The 27,727-nt window shown below is 43.4% G+C and overlaps 1 protein-coding gene across 2 annotated transcripts in view; it reads right to left on the bottom strand.

The window, feature by feature from the left end:
* Positions 1–27,727, bottom strand: part of AGBL1 (AGBL carboxypeptidase 1) — a 3,462,078-nt gene that overhangs the window by 2,365,954 nt on the left and 1,068,397 nt on the right. For both annotated transcript variants that reach the window (XM_086958112.1, XM_086958114.1), the window contains exon 12: positions 14,164–14,247. In XM_086958112.1, coding sequence (XP_086814238.1) covers positions 14,164–14,247 — 84 coding nt within the window. The remainder of the gene's footprint in view (positions 1–14,163; positions 14,248–27,727) is intronic.

Raw genomic sequence — 27,727 nt, 5'->3', positions numbered from 1 at the left:
TCATGCGTCGTCATTGGATTACCTCCTCACACTGGGAGCAAATGGTACCTGGTGCAAGCTACAACTTTCCAAAGAAGAGGAGCTGAGGTGTTATAGTTTTGGATGTGTGCTATGTATGGGTGAGAGGCAGAGTCCTATATATCCAATATGGTGCATTTGCAACACCCAACTGTTCTACGTATGCGCAGCACCAATCAAGCACTGAGACTACATATCCCATGATCCCATCTGACTCTATTTCATGACAGGCAGGGCGTGGCGTTAGATGTGTTGACCAGTGTCCCTTTAAATGAGACGCACCCGGCTCTCAGTGGGGAACAGTGTTTGAAAGATGTGTTCCATTTCTATTTTCACCTCACAGATTTCTCTGTTACCTATAGGCCTTGAAACATGGCCTCAATATCAATGCACTAGGCCAGGGACTACCGCAAGGTTTCTATCCGACTTGTGCACTATGACAAGCATGGCGGGATGAGTGCAACTCTAATTGAGCGACATGCTATTTCCTTTTCATTGGAGGCACCAGAATAAAACTTACATTTAGCTTTACAGGTAGTTTTAAATTCACCACTATCTTTTTATATTCACTGAAAAAAACAAAGGTTATAGTTGATGTTATAGTAAGGCTCAGACTCATACAAACAGTGAAATTCAGCAGTTATAGTTAGCTGGGATAACTATAACTCACGTCCCAGCAATGCACTGCTTATGACCTCACATATTACATCACTTATGACCTGGTCAGAGGCATCACTGATGTCATCACTGATGACATTTCAAATGACATCACTGATGACATCACTGCACCTCAGCAGCCAAGGAGACTTCATCCCCCCGCTAGCAGCGCACCAGGAGCCATGATTGCAGAGTGGTACAGAAAGGGGGTGGGGCCTCCAGTATTTTGCCAGTAGCTTTTTTTAAATTATAAAAGAGAGGGGGCCGTGTGACTCCTTTTTTGGCCGATTTTGGCATTTGGGACCCCATCCACTGGGGCCTGCCCTTTAAAAAAATAAAACATTGGAGGGGGCTGCTTGGCCTCCCTCACAGGCTGATTTCGACCCTGGGGGTCTGGCCACACTACTGTTCTCACTCAGGGCACCCAGTTCCTCAAGTTGGGGACCGCAGAGGGGAGCCTGAAGCACCCCCCATGGTCTCTGCCAGCTCCCACATCCGAGCCAACATTGCTTGTGTGTAGATGTATGAATCACTGAGCAGATATGTACTAACTGCTATTGGTCTGAATATGGGTTAGATATTGGGGTCTGTATTTTAGAGTGGGTGTATGAAAGGTTTTAATACGGTATGAGGAGGTGCATCAGATGATCACAAGGATGATTTCATCAGTGATGTCATTTGAGGTGTCATCAGTGATGTCACTAAGAATGTCATGAGTGATGTAATATGTGACATCATCAGCAGTGAATTGCGGGCGCGAGTTATAGTTAGGTCTACCAACTGTATCAACCAAATTTCTATGGTTTTGTATGAGTGAAATCTCCAACTAACTAAAATGTCCCTGAAACCTATGTTTTTTTCAGTGAATTTCTAGGGTTTTATAAATGCTAATTTCTAACTATAACATCCCTGAAACCTATGTTGGAGAAGTGTGGCTCAATGATTAGAGTGGCAGACCCTGATGCAGAGGTCTAACCCGGGACCAGGGTTCAATACCCCGCCTCGGCGGGTCTTGGCCTCAAAATTCCACGGACCTGATAATTCTCACCTCGGTGCCTATTCCAATCATGGAGTCCCACTCTGCAACTCTGGCAATAGCTTGCTTAATCTCCACAATGGCCCTCACAACGCTAAGGATGCCTGGTCTCCACCTTGGGGGTGCCCAGGAGTGGACGCCTCACAGGGAAAGCCAGGATGGGTTCCACAGCGGTATTCGTTCAAGCGCCTTGAGACCCTTGCGGGTGAGTAGTGCGCTATACAAGTATCAATTTACATTTACATTTATGATTTTTTTGTGAATTTCAAAGGTTTTTTAAATGTTAATTTTGAACTTTAATGTCTTTGAAACCCATGTTTTTTTCAGTGAATTTCTAAACTTTTTTAAATGCTAATTTCTAACTATGTATACAAAGGTAGGACATGTGAAGAAAGAGGAAGAAAAACGCTAAAAGAAGCAAGACAAATGCAAAAAAAGGCAACAGAAGTCAAGAAAGACGAAGAAAAGTGCAGGAACAAGAAGAGATGTGCAGAAAGAACCAACAGAGGAGCAGAAAGTCCTCCTGTGCCCCCAACGTTTTGCTGATGGGTACTGGTGGTAACTGACTAACTAACCGGGCCTAGAGCCAGTGCTATGCTTAAAACACACTTATAATACAGTGAAAACACCTACATACACTAGGGAACACTATGCGTTGGGGTACCTCTGTGATTAGCATTCACTCCTCTGTATTTGCCATGAGTTAATTCCTGGGTCATTGCATGAGTACATGAGAAGTGACTGGATGATTAGAGTGCTACAAGGAGGGTGCATGGTGATTTTATAAGTGATTGGCTGGGTGATTAAAGTACTGCATAGGTTGTACCAGGGAGATTACTCTTCTGCATAGGTAGTCCTCAAGGTATTGCAGTAGTGCATGTGTTAGTGACTGGGTCATTGCATGAGTACATGGGAACAGAGTGGATAATTACAGTACTGCAAGGAGAGTGCGTGGTGAATTTATCAGTGCTTGGGTATTGGAGGAGTGTTTTGATTAATGCATGGTGGTGTCTGGGTGACTGTAAAACTGCACCGGAGAGACAGGGTGATTGCTGGATTGCATGGGTACTATAAGGGGAATTGATGGAACAAATGAGAAGTGTGTAGGTGGTTAGAGAACTGCTTGGGTAGTACACAAGGATTGTAGCAGTGCATGTGTTAGTGCCTGGATCAATGCATGACTACATGGGTAGTGACTGGATGATTAGAGTACAGCAAGGAGAGTGCATGGTGAATTAATGAGTGGGTTTTGGTGCAGTGATTTGATAAGCACATAGGACTGGCTGGGTGATTGGAGGACTGCATAGGTAGTACCAGGGAGATTACTGGACTGCATAGGTCATCCTCAGTGGATTGCAGAAATACATGTGTTAGTGACTGGGTCATTGCATGAGTACATGGGTAGTGACTACATGATTAGAGTGCTGCAATGACAGTGCATGTGATTTTATAACTGGTTGGGTTTTGGCGGAGTGATTGGATAAGTACATAGCGCTGGCTGGGTGATTGGAGGAGTGAATCAGTAGTGTGGAGGTGGTTAGAGCTCTGCATGGGAAGTGCTTAGAGTATTGTAGCAGTGCATGTGTTATTGACTGGACCTTTCCATGAGTACATGGGTACTGACTGGAAGATTAGAGTACTGCAAGGAGAGTGCATGGTAAATGTACAAGTGCTTGGGTTTTGGTGGAGTGATTGGATGAGTACATGGTGCTTACTGGGTGATTGAAAGAGTGCATGGGTACTGACAGGGTGATGGCTGGACTTCATGGGTAGTGCTCAGGGTATTGTAGCAGTGCATGAGTTTGTGCATGGGTCATTGCATGAGTGCATGGGTACTAACTGAATGATTAGAGTACTGCAAGGAGAGTGCATGATGAATTTATAAGTGCTTGGGTTTTGGCGGAGAGATTGGATAAGTACACACATGTCACATCAGTCCTGCCGCCTCCCTTCACCACTGTGCAAATACGCTCCCTGGCAGGTTTCAAGTTGGGTGATTAATTCCCCTTGAATCCTAAAGGTCTCAGGGGGCCAACTAACCCAACAGGTACCTCCAGTAAGTCCCCTTGAATCCTGAGGGTCCCTTGGGGCCAACTAGCCCACCACATACCTCCAGTAATTGCCATAGGGCTGCGTTGCAGAGAGGTGGTCTGAGGCCACGCCCCAACTTACAACGCACCACAGGGCACGTTTGCACACTTGTTACATCAGGCCCCACCCCCTCCCTTCACCACTATGCCAACGCGCCCCCTGGTGCATTTTAAGTTGTGGAATTAATCCCCCTTCAATGTTGAGGGTCCCTGGGGGCCAAGTAGCCCACCAGGTACCTCCAGTAAGCGCCACAGAGTGGTGCAAAAACGGATGTAGCTTTGGACCCCCTCTCTGCAATGCAGCTCCCTGGCGCATACTGGAGGTACCTGGTGGGCTACTTGGCCTCCAGGTACCCTAAGTATTCAAGGGGGAATTAGATCCCCATCTTACAACACGCCAGGGGGCGCGTTTGCAGAGTGCTGCAGGGAGGGGGACTTACCTTGGTGCAAAGCCAGCTTTTTGGGGACTTTCAGAAGGGGGCTATGTGGGCCCCCTTATTTTCCCTTTGTTGTGGCCCTGGGGAGCCCATCCCCCAGGGCCTATTTCAAATTTTTCTTTTTTTAAATGGAATGGGGCCACGTGGCCCCCCTCCCTGAGGCCAATTTGTGCCCCGGGGACCACATCCCCTAGGGCATGGCTATATATATATATAATTTTTTTTTATTTAGAAAGGAGGGGCGCTGCATAGCCCCCCCTCCTGAGACCTCTGTTAGCCCCAGGAACCCTATCCCCCGGGGCTCTTCTTCGTTTTTTAATGTAAACATTTTTTTTATTGGTGAGGGGGCTGACATGCAGCTCCCCTTGTGGAAAAGCAATTCTTCTTTAGATTTTGGAAGAGAGAGCAGGTTTCTCTGCTCTCTCTTCCAAAATACAAAGCAAGTTTGCTATGAAAGGGCAGGAGCCGTCATAGCAAACAGCAGTGTCCAGGGGGTTGGCACCCCGGGACACTGCATGAGCTGCCCCTGGGGGGTGGCGGTACCTACGGCCATGGAGGGCTCCAGGAGGGCGCCACGCGGCCCCCCTCCCTATGTGATTAAAGCCCCGGGGAGGTGGTGGTCCCCGGGACTCTGGGGTCCATATTGGACCCCCGCATTTCTAGTTTTAGTGACCTGGGGATGTGGTGGTCCCTGGGGCATGTGGGGGGCTCAAGCCCCTCACACAAATATATATATTTTTTTAAAGCCTTGGGGTGGCGGTCCCCGGGGCAGCAGGGGGCCCTGTGCCCTCGCTAATAATTAAGAAAAGCGAAGGGGTTGGTGGTCCCCTGGGTTTGGGGGAGCTTTAGAGTCCCCCATACGTTAAAAAGGAAGCCCCGGGTGTCGGTCCCTTGGGCTGCGGGAGGGCTGAGTGCCCTCCTGCACCTTATTTAAAGCAAGCCCCTGGGGGTGGTGGTTGCAGGGGCTGTGGAGGCCCACATGGCCCCCGCAGATATATGTTAGCAATGCCCCCGGGACCTGGGCCTCAATTAAATGAAGCGCGAGAGCCCACGCTTCATTTTCTTTTAACATTTTGGCGCGATTCGCGACCCCAGCGCGTATTTGGCTGAAATTGTTTTTAACAATGCATTTCTAGCTCCAACCCCTGAGCATGCCTAGGGGGTCAGGGTGTTTCTACCTTGCCCCCTTTTCTTTTTGTTTCACCTTTGTTTCACTTTTTTCTTGTGACTCAGTTCTACAGAGTCACAAGATGGCTGCCAACACTTCCTGGTTTGGAGTGTTGACAGCCAATGAGAATAAAGCTCATGGTTCAGGAGGGGTCGCGACTCGACCGTGGCCACAGATATCGATATTTATATTTTTTTATTTTCACAGCAACTACTGAATGGGTGTGCACCATTTTACAAAAGATCGCTTTCTGAACATTTTTGACAAATTTGTGTGCACATGCAGAAATTATATTAGACATACTTGTGTTACAGGAGAAATGTTAAGCCGATATACGGCAGTATGAGACAATGAATGAATTTTGCTGAAAATATATTTTTTATGATGGACTGATAATAATATTGAGACCAAAACTTTTAAACTGTATTGGTGGTTTTGATTACCACAGACGCTAGTCCTTTGGTGGCACTATTTAGTGTGATGTTTAGCTAATATTATTGCCAGGCCGATACAAGGCAAGATATTGATTAAGAATGTACTTCTACAATGATGGTGAGGACAAACATGCAATTTAATAACAAGAACTGCATTGTGGCGTAAATGCAATAGAATGTATATCATGATGGTTTGATGTAATATCACTGTGCTGATACACGGCTAGATAATGATTATGTATCTTGTGTTTACATGTGGATTTATGGCAAAACAATACTAAATGGTTTGAAAATACTGCATAGAAATGTTAATCTAACATTGTTCCAATATGGTGACTGCAATTGTCTTAGAAATAAGTCCATCGTCTATGTCTGATTGTATCACGTGAGAATGTTCTTTCTTTATAAAAAAACATTTTTCGTTTGGCGTGCATAACAAAACATTGAAAAAGGCAACAGCGAAACGTGTCTGTTTGTTCAAAATAAACAGATTTGATATCACCCCAGTGACTGCTCTTTCCTTTGGAATAGGAGAGGGAGAAAAGAAGCACCGATATTTCACAAAACATTGCCGCGATCAAAACACCTATACGTGTGTGCACTAGGAAAGGTGCACTGGAGTGGTAATATATATATATGTATGTATATTACCTACTGGCGGTCTACAGTCGGTAGTTGTAGTTAGGACCTAGTTTCCATAGGAAATCCGCAACATTCTATTTGGAATAACTTTGGCACCGGTTGACGAATCTTGGCAAAATTCACAAAGAAGATGGGGTGCTCCGCTCCGCTCCTTCCCTGAAAGTTTCGGGGTGATTTGTGGATTGGGGGCTCAGAAAAAAGGGGGGTCCCAAAACGTGTTTTCCCCATGCAATTTTTATAGGGACCTTTAGACACGGCTACAGCCCAAACTGCTGAACGGAATTACACCAAATTTGGCAAAAAGGTACAGTTTGGTTCGCAATTTACGCTTTTTGTTAAATGGTGTACATCCGTTCAGTAGTTCTTGAGAAAATCAAAAGTAAAATCATAGATATATCTATAGACGAAGTACTGTACGCGTATTCTCCTGAGCACGAGCTTTATGCTAATTGGCTGTCAACACTTCAAACCAGGAAGTGTTGGCAGCCATCTTGTGCCTCAGTAGAACCGAGGCACAAGAAAACAGAAAAAGAAACGTGAAAAACATGAAAAGGGGGGACGGGGGAATTTCAATGGTTTTGTATGAGTGAAATGTCCAGCTAACTATAACATGTGTGAAACTATGTTTTTTTCAGTGAATTTCTAAGGTTTTTTAAATGCTAATTCCTAACTATAACGTGGCTGAAACCTATGGTTTTTTTCAGTGAATTTTCAAGGTTTTTAAATGCTAATTTCTAACTATAATGTGGCTGAAACCTATAGATTTTTCAGTGAATATTTATATATATTCACTAAAAACCCAAAGGTTTCAGGGACGTTATAGTTAGTTGGACATTTGACTCATATAAAATCTGAGAAATTCACCCGTTATAGTTAGTTGAGCTAACTATAACTCGCGCGCCCACAATGCACTGCTGATGATGTCACATATTACATCACTCATGACATGGTCAGTGACATCACTGATGACATCACTGATGACATCTCAAATGACATCACTGATGACATCATCCAGTAAATGTGTGTTCCTGTAAAGTTTAAATATTTGTCATATATATTTATGCCAAGGTGTATTGAAGAATGAGTGGATTTACAAGTGCCTGAAGGGATTATTTAGTAGGTCTGTGACTGACTGTATAAGTGAGTGATTGAACGTGTCTTACTGAATGCATGGGTTAGTGACTAAACTGTGTGAAAGTCTGTATTAGTCTCTCAGTTGGTGTGTAAGCAGCTGCTTGGGTTGCTGAGTAGCTATATGAGTGTCTATATGGGTTATTGATGTGTTGTCTGAGTATCTGTATGGGTGCCTGAGTGTCTGTGTGGGTGGGTGGGGCTGTGTGTGAGTCTGTGCATAGATGTCTGAGTGAGTGATTCACTGGTTGTATGGATTCAAAAGTGCATCTGGGAAGGGCTGTATGGGTGAGTTAGTGTGTGTATGGGTGTGTTGGTGAGTTAATGAATGTCTCAGTGGTATATGTGTGAGTAACTACATATGTTTCAAGTTAGTATATGTGAGTGCAGGAGTATATAAATGACTATACGTGAGAGTAAGTTATTTGAAGAGTGGGTGTATAAATGAGTGTCTGCATGTATCATGGATTGTATAAGACAGTAAGTATGTGTTAGTATCTGTATATATAAGTGATGCGTTGTGGGTATAAATAACTGAGTTGGTGTGTTTAACTGTATACATGAGTAAATGGGTATGTGATTGATTCATGCATGACTGACTAGGTGTGTGAGTAACTCTATGGATGAGTTGTGGAGTGTGACTGCATGTATAGGTGTATGAGCGCATAATATAGTACTGTATGGATGAGTAACTGCATGTATAAGTGACTGGATGTGTGTGTAGACCTAGGAAATAGTGGGTGGTATGTAGTATCTGGCATTGTTGTGTGCATTGTTTCAAAAATAGTAGACTGTATTTTAGAGTGTATCAAAGTTTATATTAGGCCATCAGTATGTGCATCAGTTTATCATGTGGATGATGTCATCAGTGATGTCATTTGAGATGTCATCAGTGATGTCATCAGTGATGTCACTGACCATGTCATGAGTGATGTAATATGTGACATCATCAGCAGTGCATTGCGGGAGCGCAAGTTATAGTTAGCTCAACTAACTATAACTGACGAATTTCTCAGGTTTTATGAGTCAAATGTCCAACTAACTCTAACGTCTTTAAAACCTATGGTTTTTTAGTGAATTTCAAAGGTTTTTTAAATGCTAATTCGTAACTACAATGTCTGTAAAACCTATGGTTTTTTCAGTGAATTTCGAACATTTTTTAAATGTTAATTTAATATTTTTATATTTATAAAACCTATATTTTTTATAATTTTTTGTAATATTTTGAAACTCTATTATCCTTTTGTTTTAACTTTAAAAATGATGTAATGTTTTATATTTTCAAAAAAAATAAGTATATATTTTTTGGGGGGGGAGAAAACTGGAGTCCTGTACCGGTAGTGTACTAAGCTCCATCAGCACGCAAATCCTATCCGCCATATTGCTAAAGTCGTAAATGATGCGCATTTCGTATCTGACGGGTTTGTGGCATCGCATCCCGAATAACATTATATACGTGTGAGGTCACGCCAGTTGCTACTTTGGTATGCGACGGGTATGCAGTATCAAGCCACGTGTTACGTAATGTAATGTAATATTGCATTTATACCACGCGGCTGTCGCTCCAAGGAGCATCTAGGCGCACATTGTTGACCAAGATCTGTCATGTACGTATAGGGTCACACCCGCTGTTTGTTGCGTATGCGACAAGTGCACGCTGCCAGGCCCTATGTTACGTCATAGACATATGGTGTCGTGCCGGGTACGTAATTCCCTCATATTTTTTTATGTCTTAAAACATTACCTAAATAAGTTTAAAGTGTATATGAGAGCAAGCGACAATCTAAAATAATTTAAACATTTATATATTGCTAACTGTGATAAACGTATATTATGGTAAATATATTTTCTCACAATCGGGTCGGGTGCGCCCTCCTTGCGCACTCGGTGCGCGATTGCCATGTGACCTTAAAAAAAGCATTTGATTGGTTCATAACATTTCCCATTGTAACAGTTGGAAGACCCCACCCATTTTAGTCATTCTCTCTACAGCGTTTGATGAGACACCTCTTCTGCTTAGAGAGCTTTTTTGAAAAGTGTTTTGCTGTGCACACATATCTTATACTACACACAACATGCAATGATCATCTTGATCAATATTAATGGCCTGTACTGTAGCCTTCCACGTGTGATGGCCATGCATCTGAAACATTACATCAAAAAACAAATGTGTGTTACAGGATGCCCCTAGTGTGTGTGTGTGTGTGCTCTTTAATGTGCTTCCTTTCAGCCTGGGTATTGGTTGCTCAAAGGGGTATCATGAGCCACGGGCAGAGTGCACATCCTAGATCACATGTGACAAACAGTAAAGAGTAATGTGTAGATTTGTGTTGCAGTATGCTCTGTTGTCAGGCTTTACTAGTATAGTAGTGTGTCATATGTGAGACTTTCAGATTCACGTTGGACATGCATTGCTTGACTGTAATGAGTTTTATCACTGTGTATGACGTAGCCTCACTGCTGATCCTCCCTCCATCCGAGCACATTCAAGTGTGTACGCTTCGCGATAGCAACACTTTCAATAATACCGCACACCATTGACATGCGTGTCTGCGCATATCCACAAGCTTGACAACATGTGATGTTGGCCTTTCAATGTTTTCGGACAGCATCTTATTAGCGATAGTTGCTGCCCTCCCGGTACAAGCTACATTAATGTAAATTGCGGTTTGTGCGACCTCAAAACTGCAACAGGGACACACACATAAGTACACTTCCTGGCCAGGCAGGAACTGAACTCCCAGGACCCGGAATAATTATTCACACCCCTACGCTGGCCTAGCGTACGCAAGCCCTGCCAACTTTGCATACGTATAAATAGGATAACGAAAACGCCACATGTCCCAGTTCATCCACACTGCCTCAGGTGTTATGGCCGCATCCACCTCGCATATCACAATGCACAATAAAAAACATGGATCCATGAGGTGTACACCATCCTGCAATGAACATTTGATTTGAATTGTGAACTCTACTGGCTGTCGTGTTTGGACACACAACAATGATAGCAGGTAAGCAGTGGGGCCTGGGTGCACAGGGGCTGCAATTGAGTGTGGTGAAGCGGGAGGGATGGGGTGCATCAGCCTGGGTTCGCAGGTGCTAACAAGCGATGTTGCAGTGAGTAATCGTGTGATCTTTGACCTCATTCATTCACATCTCTGTCTCATTTTAAGGACCTGCTGGACCGTACTGTATGCCTGAACCAGCTGGTAGCGCTGCCCTACAGACACGTGGTGTTGGCTTTTGGGGCACTGTAGTGAGCTGATTATTAAGTGTACATGCACACAGGCTTGCGCCACTCCAGTAGACGCCCACATTATGCTTCTAGCATGTGCTCTGTTCCTTTGTATTTGAACTTTGGCATAACATATTATTAATTAACCTTGTGTATTTTCATGCACTCCAACTCTTCTCTGAACCACGGTTACCACTAACAGTTGGTGGATCGTACTTCAAGAAGAAAAGATGCACTGAACTGGTGTTCTCTATTAAGCTTGAAATAAACGTTCATTTACCTCAAGACGTTTCGAGCATTATATTATTTCTCACTTTTCAGACACTGAGTTGGTTGCGTCAAAATGGGCAGAGTGGGTGCTGACCCCGTGATGATGCCCTGGGCATTCTGATGCCTTCCATCGTGGTATCACGACACCATCCCCGACTGGATTCCTGCTGTGTCACCTTGAGAGAGGCACCCTGAAGTCGGAGCGCCTACCGGTACGTCGTAGGAGACACCGGTGGTGGCAGATGAGCAGTGAAGCCTTGGTGCGCAGGAGCTGCAATTAAGCACAGTGCAGGGGAAGGGGCTAAGGTGCAGCAGCCTGGGTGCACAGGTGCAGGCAAGCGATGTTGCCGTAGATAATAATGTAATCTCTGGCCTCATTCATATCTCTGCTTCATTTTAAGGACTTGCTGGACTGCACTCTTTCTCGTGGACCCCAGCGTCTCAGACACACGGTGACAGGAGGTGAAGAGAGAGGGCTGGGTGCAGCAGGCCGACGCTCTGTCTCCTCCTCCCCTTCTCCCTTCCACCCACTCACTCTCTGTCCCATTCTCAAATTCTTCCTTTCATTCTGACTACCTTTCTTTTTCTCTTGGACATGGCACACATACTTATGTTTGTTTTTTGTCTTGCAGATTTTGTACGCTACTTCTGGAGGAGTCCCACCCACTTATTTCATGTTATACTGTTGTTTGTTCGAATAAAGTTGTGTTTCTGTTTATTTGTGTTCTTTTAATAAAGGTTATTTTTTTACCCATAAATAAGTGAGTGTTTGGGTCTTATTTTTCTGACAACACTTGTCTGTAGTTAATTTTAAAAATCGGCCAAACCAATTTAGGAAAATTGAGAAAAATGTAGTAAGCAAAAAAACACCAACACTGTCAACATTGGATAAAGGGAACAGAACATATATACAATTTTAAATTTGTAAGTCCAAAAATTCTAAGGGGAAAACATTGTGACACACCAATTTAAAGTATTAGTTTGTGCTGGACTCTAAGATAGGCATAATTTCAGCCAACTGCATTAGAGCAGAGGTCTCCTATTCCAGGTGAGTTGAACTGGTCAAAAATGTTATTGCAGGACTTAGACTGATTTTTAAAGCTCAAAACCTTCCAGTTTGGTAAGGTCAAACGTTGAAGTCAGTGAGTGTCCTTGAATGTTGACCATCATCATTGATCTTCCACTGAACCCATTAGATGTGGCCTAAAAAAATAAAAGCAAAAGAAAGCTGTGATTCATAGCCACTGAGGTCACTCCACCTCTGGTATGGGTTTAAATCCTCATCCCAAAAACTGTTTTGGTTTTCAAAATCCATTAGCTAGGAAATCTGGAAGCTTTAGCCAGACAGAACTTATAGTGGACAAAATCTCTGAGCAGGATAAGCTTGGCTTTCTTGCCTATTGAGGTTAGGGCCACACTAGGAATATTCATAGCCTTGTATTATTACTCTAAAGTATCACAAATGTCAACTTTACTCCATATTCTCGGAACGTTTCTCTTGATCACTTCTTTAGCTATCCAGACCGTAGATCAGGATTCTAGGCACGAGATCTCTCTCAATCCATGGACTCTGCAAATGTGAGCTAATCCTTCTTGGAGTCAGGACTCCTTCTGCTTTTCGTGTACATGTACCAGGCAAGCAGGAGGTCAACCATCTTACATTTAATGAGCAATTCTTGTCCCTAGTTGCCAGTAGGATATATAAATCCTTGGACCTTTTTTCAGCCATGAGCCAAAGTTTGCGTTGCATCTTTTCTTCCCAGGTCCAGGATTATTCTGAGGAGGTGGTGGTCAGGTGTCAGTCATATTGTGTGTACTTGCCAGTGACTGGAGAATTCTAACAACCAAATCCTATTTACGCATTCCTCACCTATTTTTGATGCACTCCTCTCTTGGTTTCTGTAAACCTTCCAAGCTGCCCTGGAACAAAATGAGTCCCTCCATACTCCACCTCAAGGCACTCTGGTTGTTCGCCTTAGTCATTTCCATATAGAGATGAGGTATCTGCTGCTTTTTAAGGGCCAAACCATGTTCTCCTTCCTGCTGTGGTTAGAGCCAGAGAATCTCTGAAGGCATTGGGATTAACAGGGAGTCGTTCTCACCAGTCAAATCACTTTCTATTGTTGATCTACTATTTTTCCTTTGGAATGATATTAAATTATGTTTTTAATTTGTAGCTAGGCCTGTTAACTGAAAAGGAAGCTTAATCTTCTAATTAGATGCAGCTTTTGGATAACTGTTCACCTTGATGGTGTACTATTCCCAATATGTAGTATGCCACACTGTTAACATAAATAACCCATTCCTTTGGGCTTACAAGGGGCCCTTTAGCGGTGATTTAGCTTACCCAATCTATAAAAATATATTTTTCCTACGTGGCGCAGATACTTTTCTGTGCCATAAGGTACTGCACTGCTTTTAGGCTTCATCTTTGCCAGAGCACTATAATGCTCCATTAAGCCATGCATTTTTATCATGTAGGTATTTGATGTAAAGAGGCACTGCAGCCATACATTGCATTTAACTACCATAGCATTGGTGCATTTCTTGTGAAACTTACCATGGCCTTGCAGTATAGTTAAATATGTCATTTAAGTAAAGCCAATGCATAATACAAGCTTTAGGGGAAAGCAGCCACACTGTCCAGTAGAGACATATAGCACAGACTCCTAAGGGAGGCTAAACTGAGACAGGGAAAATTGGGGGGACCACATCAAAAATTATGTCATTTCCTTCAACCGTCTCGTGAAAACACATTTTGTAACAAGAAATTCCTGCAATATTTATTACTTCTTTTTTCATTTTATTCGCTGCCCACCTACTCTCCTCATGTTTAAATTATCTTACAGTCACAATTAACCAGGTGCATCTATCACAATCTAAATGTCAAACATATCCTATTTATTTTCTGATTTCAAAATCCACTTTCTTGCAAAATATTGATTGTAAAATCCATCATTGCAACAGAAGATTGGTAAGGGTAAAGCACACCATGCTTATGCTCTAACTGAAATAACAATATACACTTTAATTATTGAGGCATACCTTGGACTGTCTATGTCATACACCACTTTGTTGAGAAGATCACTCGGCCGCAGAAAGCGTTTTATATCCTCAAGCACTTTGTCTCTGGAAGGAGAAAAAGGATTATTGTTTGGATACATGTCAAATCTCACGTCCATCCGGTTCAAGATGTGTCACAAGTGGAAATAAAAGTGTATGCCATTTTACTCCTCTCTCAGTGTGCATATATACTAGCATATTTTACATTCCCTTCCAACAGCGAGACTCGCTAACAACAGTGCATGATGCTTGCAGTCTTTGCTAGCAGATGTAAATGTGGACACAGAAAGAACATGGGGGCATATTACCAATATCGCTATGCATGGTTAGTGGCTAAAATTATATCGCCGCGCTCCGACGATTTTTACCGCTGAGATACCTTGACATTATCAAGGTTTATCTCAAAAGCGGTAAAAATCCTGCGAAATGCATGAATAACGCTGAAAAATCAGCGATATTCATGCATTATCGTCACAATGCTCTTAGCCATGTTATCCACCTTCCATTGGATAACATGGCTAAGAACTGCTCTGGGCAGGCGTTAGCTTTTGGAGATATTTACGCTTAGCGCGAATATTTCCAAAAATAAGGCTTTGTTGATAATTGGAGATAGCGATATTAGCGACTGTTTCCAGTCGCTAACATCTTGGCACGCCCACTTTGCATGTCATTAGTGATATATATCGCTGACATGCAAAGTGGGCCCAAAGATGATCGCTATCTCCTACTAGCTGTCGCTAACTGGTGTTAGCGACAGCTAGGTAATAGGGCGATAAAATTATCACCGCTTTAGCAGGAAAAAGTCCCACTAAGGCGGCGATAATGGCCCTTGGTAATATGCCCCATGGTCACAATACCTGTCGGTTTAGTCTTAAAGAACGAAAACATTGAAAAAGGTAACGCATTGTGGCAGTGGAAATATTCAATTTTTTGCAAATATGTGTTGTGTCCTGATTTGGAGCACTGTCTTCGTCTCCAACACAATAAGGTCGGCGGGAGTGAGAGGGGTGTGTTCTAACAGTCGTCAAAATCGTACAGGGTTTGAGCCAGATATTTTTGTAACATAATCCTACAAGCCATTTAAACATTTGTACCCTAGAGGAAAATAGGTGGAAAGTATTGAATACAGGCAGTTAAAGGGTTCCTCAGGACTCACCAAGATCTGGGTCTCAGATGTGTTCTGAGAACCACACTTTGGGAGAAATGTATTAATTTTAAGTATGTTTCGAAGACATAAAAGTGCATAATCTTTTTAACGTTTTAGTAAATATTCTGATATAATGTAAATAATGCAATAGACTGGCAAAGAGAGGAAGTACTGCTCTGATAGCAGGAAAGTATCATTAGCCATGTGTTTTACCGACCTTTTGCGACAACTAAACTATTTTGCGCACCAACCTTTTAACTAAGAGGTCAGGTCATAAAATAACTATTCAGAGGGGGTAGTAGATTGACCTGCTAAATGAATATTTATTGAGTAGGTGGGAAATTCATTCCCTCCTATTGGAAGCAAAGACAGGGATGGTAGTTTGAAATAAGCCCCCCATGCTTCTCCTTTCATTTCAAAACGGATATATTTTTAAGCAGTCTGATTTCCTTAAAGAAAAAGAAGCTGCTCTTACTTAAAAAAAAATCGATTTTGAAAACGCTATTGAGAGTTCGCTACTGCCTCTGAAGCCGATATGCAAAGAGGAAAGGTGGCTATGAGACCCCCATCTCCATTGCAAATGAGCTGCTACTCCAACTTGAGAGTCAGTAACTTATCAATGATTTGTGACCGGAATTCAGGTGCATACCATTGATACATTTAGTACCAATACAGTATTTAGAAAGGTCTCCCAAAAAACATGTGCCTTTCAAATACCAATCGGTTATCATTTCTAAACACATTTTGTGATTCAGAAAACATTTAAGAATCATAAAATGTGTTTAGTACATTTTAAACAGCTTTTTATTGGTAGCACACTCTCTTAATTACTGTATTGGAGACTTCGCAGCTGGTACAAAGTTTAGTACAGCTGGCTGTAAGTCAGCAGAATATGTGATGCACAGTACTCAGGAAATGAAAAGAGTGTCGTACGGTTCAATCTGTCATGCAGTGTATGTTAGATATTCAGATGTGGATATCTGATTATGGTTAACAGGAATTTTTGTGATAGTGCAAAAAAATAATATAAAGATACTACATGTAAAAAACCCTACTCAAGCAGCAACCAAAATCTCTGTCAAGGTGAAACACCATCAAACTTCAGATTACTCTGTGCCCAGGCAGGCATCTTGCTGCCTTTGTAACCATCACGGGTATCTGTGCCGGATCCGCCGAATACATAATAGCCAGATTACCCTGACATTTTTGGAAACAGTTAAAAGTGTGAAATATAAACATGTGCATGAAAAATAAAGCACTGGAGGTGACGATAACAACGGTGTTGCCCATTGCTTGACTGAAGTGCCTGTTCGGTAAATATAATGATGTCTGCCCCTTCTGCGACTGTACCGAGGCCTGCTCAAAGCCCTGATGCTTTGGCTGTCCAATGTGCTGGCTGCTATCACATCTTACTCAAATGATGTCTGTTCAGTGCAGTGACTCCACGGATGCTTGCTCTGTGCCTAGAGTTTAGTAATGCCTGCTTTGAGGCCCCAGTCCTCCGGTGCCGTTCAGTTCCCTGGCAGCACTTTTGTTCTAATATTGCCTGCTCTATCGAATGTCTGTGCGCCTCCTACAGGCCTGCTTGGTTCATCTGCTTGTCCTGAGCTCTGTAACATAAACTCTGTCCTGATCAGTGTGTGTGGCACTAGGGCCCTGTGCACTGCACTAAGCGGCTGCCCAGTTGTAGCACCATGCCCAGATCTGTGCGTGTGACACTGACACTTTGGTGCCTGTGGAGAAGTGGAGAAGTGTGGCTCAATGGTTACAGCGGCAGACCCTGATGCCGAGGTCTGGCCCGGGACCAGGGTTCAATTCCCCGCCTCGGCGGATCTTGGGCTCAAAATTCCATGGACCTGATAATTCTCGCCTCGGTGCCTATTCTAATCACGGAGTCCCACTCTGCAACTCTGGGCAATAGCTTGCGTAATCTCCACAACAGCCCCCACAATGCTAAAGGATGCCTGGCCTCCACCTTGGAGGTGCCCAGGAGTGGACCCCTCACAGGGAAAGCCAGGATGGGTTCCACAGCGGTATTCGTACAAGCGCCTTGAGACCCTTGCGGGTGAGTAGTGCGCTATACAAGTATCAATTTACACTTTTACACTTTACACTGCACTGAACACTTCCCTGCTGTGGCGTGCATCACAGATCACTGTGTGTTGCACTGAAGCCCTAGTGCTCTTGCATTGCCCTGCGGTAGCGCTGTGCCCAGATCTGTGTGTGTAGCAGCAAAGCCCTGATACTTGTGCACTGCAAGGAGCACTGTCTGTTTGTGGCAGTAAAGTCCTGGTGCGGGTGCAGTCCGTTGAGTACTGCCCTGCTGTAACGCCATGCCCAGATCCATGTGTGTGGCACTGATGCCCTGGTGCCCTTGCACTGCACTGAGCACTTCCCTGTTGAAGCGCGTGTCCAGACAAGATTGAATCAGGAACGCACCGCTGCATGACTTATCAATTTGTGACAGAACGCTGGTAATTCGATTACTAATTACCCCTCCTCCCTCGGATTTTACTGGAGGCACCAAAGAAACAGATACCTCTTTACACAATAAATTAGTTCCCAGTATCATTGGGTCCTGATAAGGTCCTGATAAGGTTCTGAACAGGACACCCCTCATAGGAACTGGCAGTTCCTTACCTAGTCCTTGATGAATCCTGGTACCACCTTGATAATTCCAGCAATTACCTCTGAAGATATCCTGACACACCCTGTGCTAACAATGTCCCCAGAATTCCTGTCCTGAAGAGACCCCGTATCAAAAGAGGGTCGAAACGTTGTTGACTTTTACAAAGAAAGAGCCTTTGAAAATCAATACACAAATCTACTATACTTTAATTGTGAAAAGCTCCTCTTTTTTGTTATTACCAATAACCTCACTTCCCCCTTCTTCTCATTTAAATTTACACCACGTTAGGTTATGGTCATTTCGCTGGGGCTCACTAAATCACATATGAAATGTTTATATTGTAAATAGTTTGTATCTTAGGAAATACTGTTTGGGTATATTATTGTGATTATTAAATAATCTGTATGAACTGAGAACTAATTTGATAGACTGTCTTGTACGCTTTTTGGATATAAGAATTATTGTTCTGACTGAATTAACTAAGATTGCATCTGCATTAATGTTTTCTGTCCTTGATTAATTCAAGCAAGCTATGTTCTCATGCAGAATTTATATTGTTTTTTGTAAATAAGTTCCTTGTGAACATTGTTTTTTTGCTTATGAGATCCCTGTGTGTGGCACTGAAGCCCCAGTGCTTTTGCACTGAGCACTGCCCTGCCATAATGCCGTGCCCAGATCTATATGTGTGGCACTGAAGCCCCGGTGCTTGTGGGCTGAGCACTTCTCTGCTGTAACGCAGTGCCATGATCTGTCTGTGTGGAACTGATGCCCTGGTGCCCATGGATTGCGCTGAGCACTTCCCTGTTCTAGCGCAGTGCCCAGATCCCTGTATGTGGCACTGAAGCCCCGGTCTCTGTGCACTGCACTGAGCACTGCCTTGTTGGCACTGAAGCCCTGGTGCTCATGCACTGCCCTACAGTAGTGCAGTGCTCAGATCCCTGTCTGTGGTACTGAGGCATGTTTGCCTTGTTCCGCTGTCCCTGTGCGTTGACCCGGTCAACATGTTTCTCCACGGTGTCTATACTGGCCCAGCTGTGCTTTGCCCTGAAGCAGGGCGGTGGTGGTAAATTGATTCATGGGCCAGAACCCGTTACCAATGCTGTGGCTGCTCTCAGCAGTGTGCTGCCGTGGATGCACTGATCCCCAGGCACTGCTCACTCCTGTCTCAGCACTGTGGTTGGTATCAATTGTGTGCTATGAGTGATGCACTGATCTCCGTGCGCTGGTGCTGTGGGTGATCAGTAGCATGAAAATAGTGGAACAACCCGTGTCAGGATGACCTCCGCACATTATGAGCAAAGCCCCGCGGAGGTGGCAGTCTCCGAGGACATTTGGATTGCCCCAGGACCTGGCCCACCCTGGGGCTTAGGGAAAGAGAAGCGTGGAAGCCCGTGCTTAGTTTTTGTAAAAATCATCCGGATTCGCACACCCAGGGTGACTCCAGCGGAAATTTTAAATATATATATTCTTTTTTGGGCCTAACGGTCCCTGTGGGACCCCCTGAGCAGGTCTAGGGGATCAGGGTGTTTCTACCCTGCCCCCTTTTCTTGTTTTTTATCTTTTTTTACTGTTTACTTGTGACTCTGTTTTAGCAAGTCAGAGGATGGCTGCCACCACTTCTTGATTTGAAGTCTTAGCAGCCAATCAGAATGAACCTCGTTTTCGGGAGGATTCGCAAATCCTCCTAGGTCTTCCAGATATTGATATTTTTTATTATAAACTTTCTCTCTGGACCAAGTGCTACCTTTTTGACAAATTTGGTGTAATTCAGTTCGAGCAGTTTGTTCTGTAGACACGCCAAAACTTTTAACATGGACATTTTGTGACACCCCTTTTTTTCTGACCCCCATTTGACAAATCACCCCAAAACTTTGAAAAAAAGAAGCTGACTGGATCGGCCAATTAGTATTCAAAATGTCGTGAAGATTCGTCAAAGAGCGCAGAGATATTGGCAAATCAAAAAACGCTTCATATATATATATATATATATATGCATGTGACAAATTTTATGAATTTATATGCACTTTTGTTTGCACTTTATTAATAATTTGCACAGTTCAAGAGTTGTTGGCACAATTAAGAAAACAGAAGATATATTTACCAATGTTTGTACCCTGAGGGTTAAACAAGGTATTTTGCATCATTGGGTACTACAAACGAAAACTGTAGAAATATCTGGGGTTAAGCATTGGAAAAAAGTTTTATATTTTGTAGTTAACTTTTATGATATGCTTTTATCTACAAACCTCCACCCGCAAAGTCTTTCGTTTATATTTATTTTTTGAAATGTCACTTGTCAATGATTTTGCTTGCACACGTCACTTTAAATAGCCTATGACGTTGCCTAACTATGTCATGTGATCAAGGCCCGAGGAGGGGCTGAAACCCGTCTTGGCGATATGCACCATTAAAGATTAAAACTAGCACTTGCCATTGTGGTCTGTATCCGTTTTTGCCCTCAAATTGCGTGGGGAGAAACGGGAAGGGTGCATATTACAAGCCGACTGAGTCTCTTTTCGGCGTATGAACGGACCCCTTCTCGGATTCGGGTGAAGCAATAGGAGAGACCAGATTTCCAGGGATTCCAGGAAGTCAAAAGTTTAACCCGGAAGGAGTTGTGCTTTGGACCCCCCGTAGCTGATAACGCAACACAAACCTTGAGTAGATTGGAGCGAATGGACTCGGAGGAATCAAGTGAATCGAGTAAAATCTCAGGTACGTGTACGAGATGGCGGACATGGGGTGACAGACGTGCTGTTTGTGGGAGAGCGACACTGCATTGTCATATACGATACTCCCACATCTAATTTTATTTAAAAATAAGGATTGTGCAATGTCGGCGGACATAGTTAGGGAAAGAGAAGTGGCAGCATTAGAAAGGTTTGATGACTGCCGTACAGTGACGAATACTAATACAAGCACAGCTACATCAACTGCCGAGCAAAATGTATCAATCAAAGAAAAACTAAAACAATTGGAGAAAAAAATGCGCTTAGAGCAGAGCAAATGGTGGGAATCCCGTTCCCTGCAGAGATACCTTGATGTTGATAGGGTTCCAAGGGGACTAAGGATACTCCTAGTGCCCTGTTATGAAACACCAAACCAATTAATGACTCGTGAATGGGCCAAGTGCAATTTGGAGTCCTCAAACGGGCTTAATAAAATATGCTGACATTGACCGAGTGATTTTATTAGAGGAAATAGCCAGAATTAATGAGGAACTAGAAAATATGGGACAGGCTGAGGAAAAGACAAAACTACGTCAGGAAATGACACTTAGGCTACGAAAGGAGAGAGAAAATAAAGGAGCGCAAAACGTACAAGTTTCATCGGGACAAAACCGAATATGAGGTAGGCTATATCTTCACCTTTACAAAAAAATATGAAGCTTTTAGATCAATGAAGGATAAGCAAACAGTTACAGTACGGTCATGCCCAATGAGAACAGGTGGAGCCACCTCCAGCAATTCACAGTCTAATTTAAGCTCCGCTACAGATGGTGAATCAGAACGTGAAGCAAATACGAATCAAACAAGACAAAAACGTACATTGGATGAAGAACTATATTTTTTATGCGAAGGCAGGAGGCAAACCCTCTGCTCAAGTGCACCAAGAACAAATTATGGCCAAACAAAAACTACAAACGCAAACAACAAAGGAAGGCCAATAGAATCAGGAACAAATCAAAGAAAACTATGAGGATGGAGGAAAGGCAAATAGCTGATATGGAGACCATCAACAGAACAATTGTAAAACTGTCAAATGTGGAATGGAGTGAGAGCGATAAACGAGTTTTAAATCTGGGCTTAACATACTGCCCAGCAAGAAATTTTAATTATTCGAAAACGAATTGGACATTTTCTTGACGACAGCCCTCTCGGTGTGGAGCAATGTGTGAAGTCTGCATTTTGGACTGTGCATCAAACTGCTATGCCTTGTTCCCAACACAAGGGGAGAGAGGAGGCAAAACTGATTGCCTGATAAGGGGACACAAAAAGGCCAAACCCTTCCAGGTACCTGTGGCGGTGTAGGTGCCTACAGCCAACTCATTGGGACATCACAAGGTGTTAGAAAATGCCCTATTGTTGAATGGGGACTTCCAGTACCAGCATGCATCTGTCTGGATGGGCGAGCGCAAGGCACCTGATTATCGTTAAGGCTGAGTAGGAGCGAGAGGCCACCAGACTGGGAGTGGTCATGCTATTTAAATCACAGCAGGTGGCCCCCCTGTGAGATCAAGGAGCCATTGGCACCAGCACTGAAGAAGCCAATTGAAGGTGAAACGAGTCTGCCAAAGCGTTTCTTTAACTTCACCAACCTGCACAAAGAACAGCAATAAAGCCTTTAAAAACCCCGGAGCAGTGTTGTGTCTTTTCCCTACCTGGTAGAGAGTCCTGGTGTTCATGTTTTGCCAGCAAGGAGGCGCTGGCTGACGACCGCCCTCTCGGTCTGCAGCAACGTGTGCAGCCTGCATTTTGGACTGTGCATCAAACTGCTGCGCGTAATCCCAACACAAGGGAAGAGATCAGGCCAAACCGATGGCCTGATAAGGGGACACAAAAAGGCCAAACCCTTCCAGGTACCTGTTGCAGTGTAGGGACCTACAGCTAACTCGTTGGGACATCACATAGTGTTAGAAAACGCCCTATTACTGAATCGGCTTTCTCTGAGGACTTCCAGTACCAGCATGCATCTGTCTGGATGGGCGAGCGCAATGCACCTGAACATCGTTAAAGCCGAGGTGGGGCGAGAGACCACCTGACTGGGAGTGGTCACGCTATTTAAATCACAGCAGTTGTCACCCCTGTGAGATCAAGGAGCCATTGAAACCGGCACTGAAGAAGCCAATTGAAGGTGAAAGGCGTCTGCCACAGCGTTTCTTTGACTTCACTGACCTGCGCAAAGAACAGCAATAAAGTCTTTGAAATCACCATAACTGTGTCGTGTTTTTTCCCTACCTCGGAGAGAGTCCTGGTGTTCATGTTTTGCCATCAAGCAGACCCTGGCTGACGACAGCCCTCTCGGTTTGGAGCAACGTGTGAAGCCTGCATTTTGGACTGTGCATCAAACTGCTACGCGTCATCCAACACAAGGGAAGAGATCAGGTAAAACTGATTGCCTGATAAGGGGACACAAAAAGGCCAAACCCTTCCAGGTACCTGTGGTGGTGTAGGGACCTACAGCTAACTCGTTGGGACATCACAAGGTGTTAGAAAACGCCCTATTACTGAATGGGCTTTCTTTGAGGACTCCCAGTACCAGCATGCATCTGTTTGGATGGGCGAGCACAAGGCACCTGAACATCATTAACGCCGACCATGTCTTGGTCAACTACTGCCTTAGATGTACACTGCGGACAGCAGGGTTCAAAATTTGAAGTCAACTTTGCATGTATACTATAGACAGTAAGGAATTCAACCTTGATTTATTTAATGCAGAGACAATTGTACTGTATGTGTTCTGATTTTGTTAAAATAAGTGACAAGAATCATTTGTCAATATCTTTTCTGACTACTGCCTTCGATTTACAGTGCGGACAGCAGGGTTCACATCTTCAATGCAGCTTTGAAGCTATACTACGAACAGCATGAAATTTAGCCTTGTTTTTTTTAAGGTAGAGTTAATTGTACTTTATGTCCTCAGATTTTGTTAAAAGATATGACAAAAATAATTTCTTGATGTCGGTGATGACTACTGCCTTCTATCTACATTGTGAGGGCTCACCATTCAGGTAGAATGACGATTGTACATGACACATTCCAGTAGACAAGAGACATTATACCACTGCGACCCCCCGAACCACGAATCATCGCAGGGTACGCACAAGCTGAGTTCTTTTGGTACCACTAACTAACTGCACCACAAGTCATTTCCCTGTAGCCTTATTAAAGCAGAATTCACTAGGCAAAAAACATTGCGCCCAGTACAGCCCCCCTGCATTATGCATTATCGCAGGGTACGTACAAGCTCAGCGCCAAAGATACTACTAACTCAGTACACCATAAATCATCTGGAAGAAGAGTGAACAGTTTTATGTCAGCAATGAGGCATACTATCACTTTTAAGTGGAATTCATGCAGAATCCAATCGACAAAAGACATTACTCCAATTACTGTGCCCCCCATACCCACCATCATCACAGGATACGTACATGCTAAGCACCAAAGGTACTAGTAACTCAGTGCACCAAAATCATTATCACGTGGCCTTACTAAGGCCGCATTCACAACACAAAAAACATTACCATCAATACGGCCTGCCCGGACCACGCATCATTGCAGGCTCCACAGAACCTTGTTGTTTCAGATACCACTAACTCAGTGCAAACCAAACTAAGTATAACACCTATCAAATCTACACAATATCCCTTTAGTATGCTTCCTTCGAAAACTTCTTTAATATCACTTATAAAATGTACGCTAGATACATGTTCTATCTTTCACTTCAATCATGATTGCAGATAATGCAGTCTACCCTAAAATCTACTCTGCGAACAGCAGGGTTTACTACTTGAATTCAACTTTGGATCTACACTACAAACAGTAGGGAATTTAGCCTTGATTTATTTAAGGCACAGACAAAAAATACTCCTGTGGCACTGCGATTATGCACAAGCACCTTTAATCCCTACATCCAGTTAACTACGTTTACAAAAAATTTAGAACAAAGCGCAAAAATGTACCTCCACCACCGGCAATACCAAGTACTTCTGGGGTATCACCTTCAGCCCCCATTTTGAGAAAGTTAGAATGCACTGCGTGAAATGCATATCAGTAGACCTAGTTTGCAGAGCAATTGATAACCATTGATGGTAGTTTTTTTTTTTAACCTCAATGTTCATGCAGACCAGTATGCAACACTCAATATTTTGAGGACAGACCGCTAGAACCACACATCATCGTACTAAAATGGAGTCGAGCACACATGCCCGTACCCACTTCAACTATCTATCTATGTCAGTGTACTTAATATGGTTGTAAAATGCTGTTCCTGCGCCCTACCACATTATATTGTGCTGTAAACAGCGTATGCAACCATTTTACCTCTGTCAATAAGTAAAACTTTGATTATAAAACTTTCTCTCGATCATTCTACAAATACGAACATACAAAATGAATCATTACAATACTGCAAAGAAACTGTATAGTCAATATATAAATGTGTTCTATTTCTTGTTTTTTTTATAGCATATTTATATAATTTATATAGCGTGAAGTCAACCCAAAACTATATTAACACTTTACATGACCACCGTATTTACAGTACAGTTTCAGGCACGCGTAGATTACGTCATTTCTCTTCAATAACAGAATGTGGATGCAACTCAGAGGCTAAATCACTGATTTCCAGCACCAACTTCAACAGTATACCCAAATGACTACACAATTATTTATATTAGCTACACTTCATGTGACAAAAACTGGATCCTAAAGCTTTCATAGCCCTGTTTTACTACAGCTACAAAACTCCACTGAATGTACAACAAACATTCATATATGCAGAAATGCGTCATGTCTACCATCTTTTATGTATGCAACTATGAATAAAAATAGAGTCTGTGATACCGTACCTTCCATGTTGGCCATGTTGCAGGAGTGTACAGATATAATAGCACATTTGCGTTTAAGAACCGGGTGACCTCAGCACTACAAGACGGACACCCTAAACACTTGATTTCTCATATAGCTCAAAACGGAACCACGCCCATACCTCCGGAATCATGGTTCAGAGCCTCACGCAGCACTGGCATATGTCAGTCCAGCCCACTCTGCTTACGCTTCCAGGAAAAAACAAAAACACACCATTGCCCAGATTTCCATTGTAGTGAATTCTTAGTTCCAGGTCTAGTTGTCAGAACGACACACACACACACACTCCCTCCCGCCTGGTATACACCTACACCACACCCATCCACCACAAGCGTCACTCCACACGTGACCCTACCAATAAAAACGACGGGTGCACATGCTCTACGGCCTTTTAGAGTTGCTCCTATTCCGAGCACTGAGATGGCCCATCCTAGTGGTTCAGACACCTCATGTAGGCCCAAACCACCGAGTAGGGGGGCCCACAACTACATGCATGGCCTCTTTGGTCACTGAGTTAGTAGTACCACAAGGACTGAGGGGGTGAGGAACCTGCAATGATGATGGGATTACGAGTATGTCCTTAACCATAGCGATATCAAGACTCAGCACCATATGTGAGGCTTCTTGGTGGAAGAGCGGGACTGCATGTTGTACAAGGTGCCCTGTCCACGAAAAGGTGAGCAATGAGGCCTGGGTGCGCAGCGGAGGGAGTAGATGAGGTGCAGCAGACTGGATACAAAAAGGCGATGCAGCAATTTAGGCATACCCAGTCCCATATACCGTATCTTATTGCATTTGTATTTTTTTTTCCAAGAGCAGGAAAGCTTTTATGATCGGTCAAATGTCCGTCGCTTGTGATGATCGAAAGCATGTTTATCACTGCGCGCCACTTGCTTTCACAACCGATAAAAAACATTACAACTATAGTAATATTTCAAAAATTCAAGCCTATTAAACAAGTTGAAGTGTACAAATAGTTGTTTTTTAAATGCGGGAGGGAAGGTGTGTGAAAAGGCGATGTAATTCTACTCCACATAAAGATAGTAAAAATTACCAATCATAACCTCTTTCTTTTACTATCTTTTAGATGTAAAGCTTCAGGGTGCATTATGTCCCAGTACGTGGTGAAAGACACACCGGTGACAGAAAAGTGAGCTGCAAATATTCTTTTCAGTCACTATTTCACTTCCTCACTCGTTTGAGAAAGATATGACGCACAATATTAACTTCTTTTTTAACTTACAGGTTGTGTTTCACAAATTGGCATCCCCCCAACACCTCCAAAGCTCAATGTTCGAGGATTCAGTGATGATGCCTGGCCATCGTAACAACGTCTGAGAAGGCTGATTCGACACGCGGTGCACCCTCTTTGAATCACGCCAATGGCACAAGGTGAGCAAAGAAGCTTGTTTCCGAAGCAACGACAAGTCACCTGTGGGCGGAGAGAGTGTGTAGTGTGCAGCAGCTTGACTGCGTAGGAATGTACAATAATTGCAGTGAGAATAGATAGGTTGCAAGAGTATGAGGGGCAGATTTACAAGCCCCTTGCGCCACTTTTGCGTCACTTTTAACATGGGAAAATTGACACAAAAGTGGCGCAAGGAACTATAAATCTGGCCCTGAGGGCACAAGAAGAAGCACTCACCTCCGGACTCTTGGAGTCCATGGAGCGCAACAGTCTGGGTAACCAGTAAGGAGAAGTCACCGCTATGCAGTGGAGTGCATGGGGTAGAGTACTTTGGAAGAAAAACACAGCACAAACACCTCCTTGCAGTGGAAGTTGATGAAATACAGTATCCTCAGTGCGCAAAGAAATAAAGCAAAAATATACTTGTGCAGTTGTATGTACTATGCTATTACTAACTCTATATACTATCTTTCAGATCACTAAACTGTAGGGTGCAGTATGAACCGGCACATGCTTGGACACACAACGAAGGCAAAAGGTAAGCTACGAAGATTTTCTCCAGTATTAACTGCTCCATCTCTCTCTTACAGTTTTAATGTCATTTTTTCTCTCTTTCTCTCTCTTACTCTCTCTCACATTGTTTCTCTTTCTCTTTTAAAGTTATGGACGCTCCTGTCCACTCTGCGGATGAAAAATTCAAGCCTGAATTTAACAGTCTGCAGTGTAGAACCAAAGTTGAGTAGAAGTTGGGAACTCTGGTTGTCACAGAGTTT

The sequence above is a fragment of the Lissotriton vulgaris genome, chromosome 2_1 (assembly GCF_964263255.1).
Source record: "Lissotriton vulgaris chromosome 2_1, aLisVul1.2, whole genome shotgun sequence".
Taxonomy (NCBI): Eukaryota; Metazoa; Chordata; class Amphibia; order Caudata; family Salamandridae; genus Lissotriton; species Lissotriton vulgaris.
Note: the sequence above shows the minus strand (reverse complement) of the source record. Positions and strands in the feature narration are given on the sequence as shown.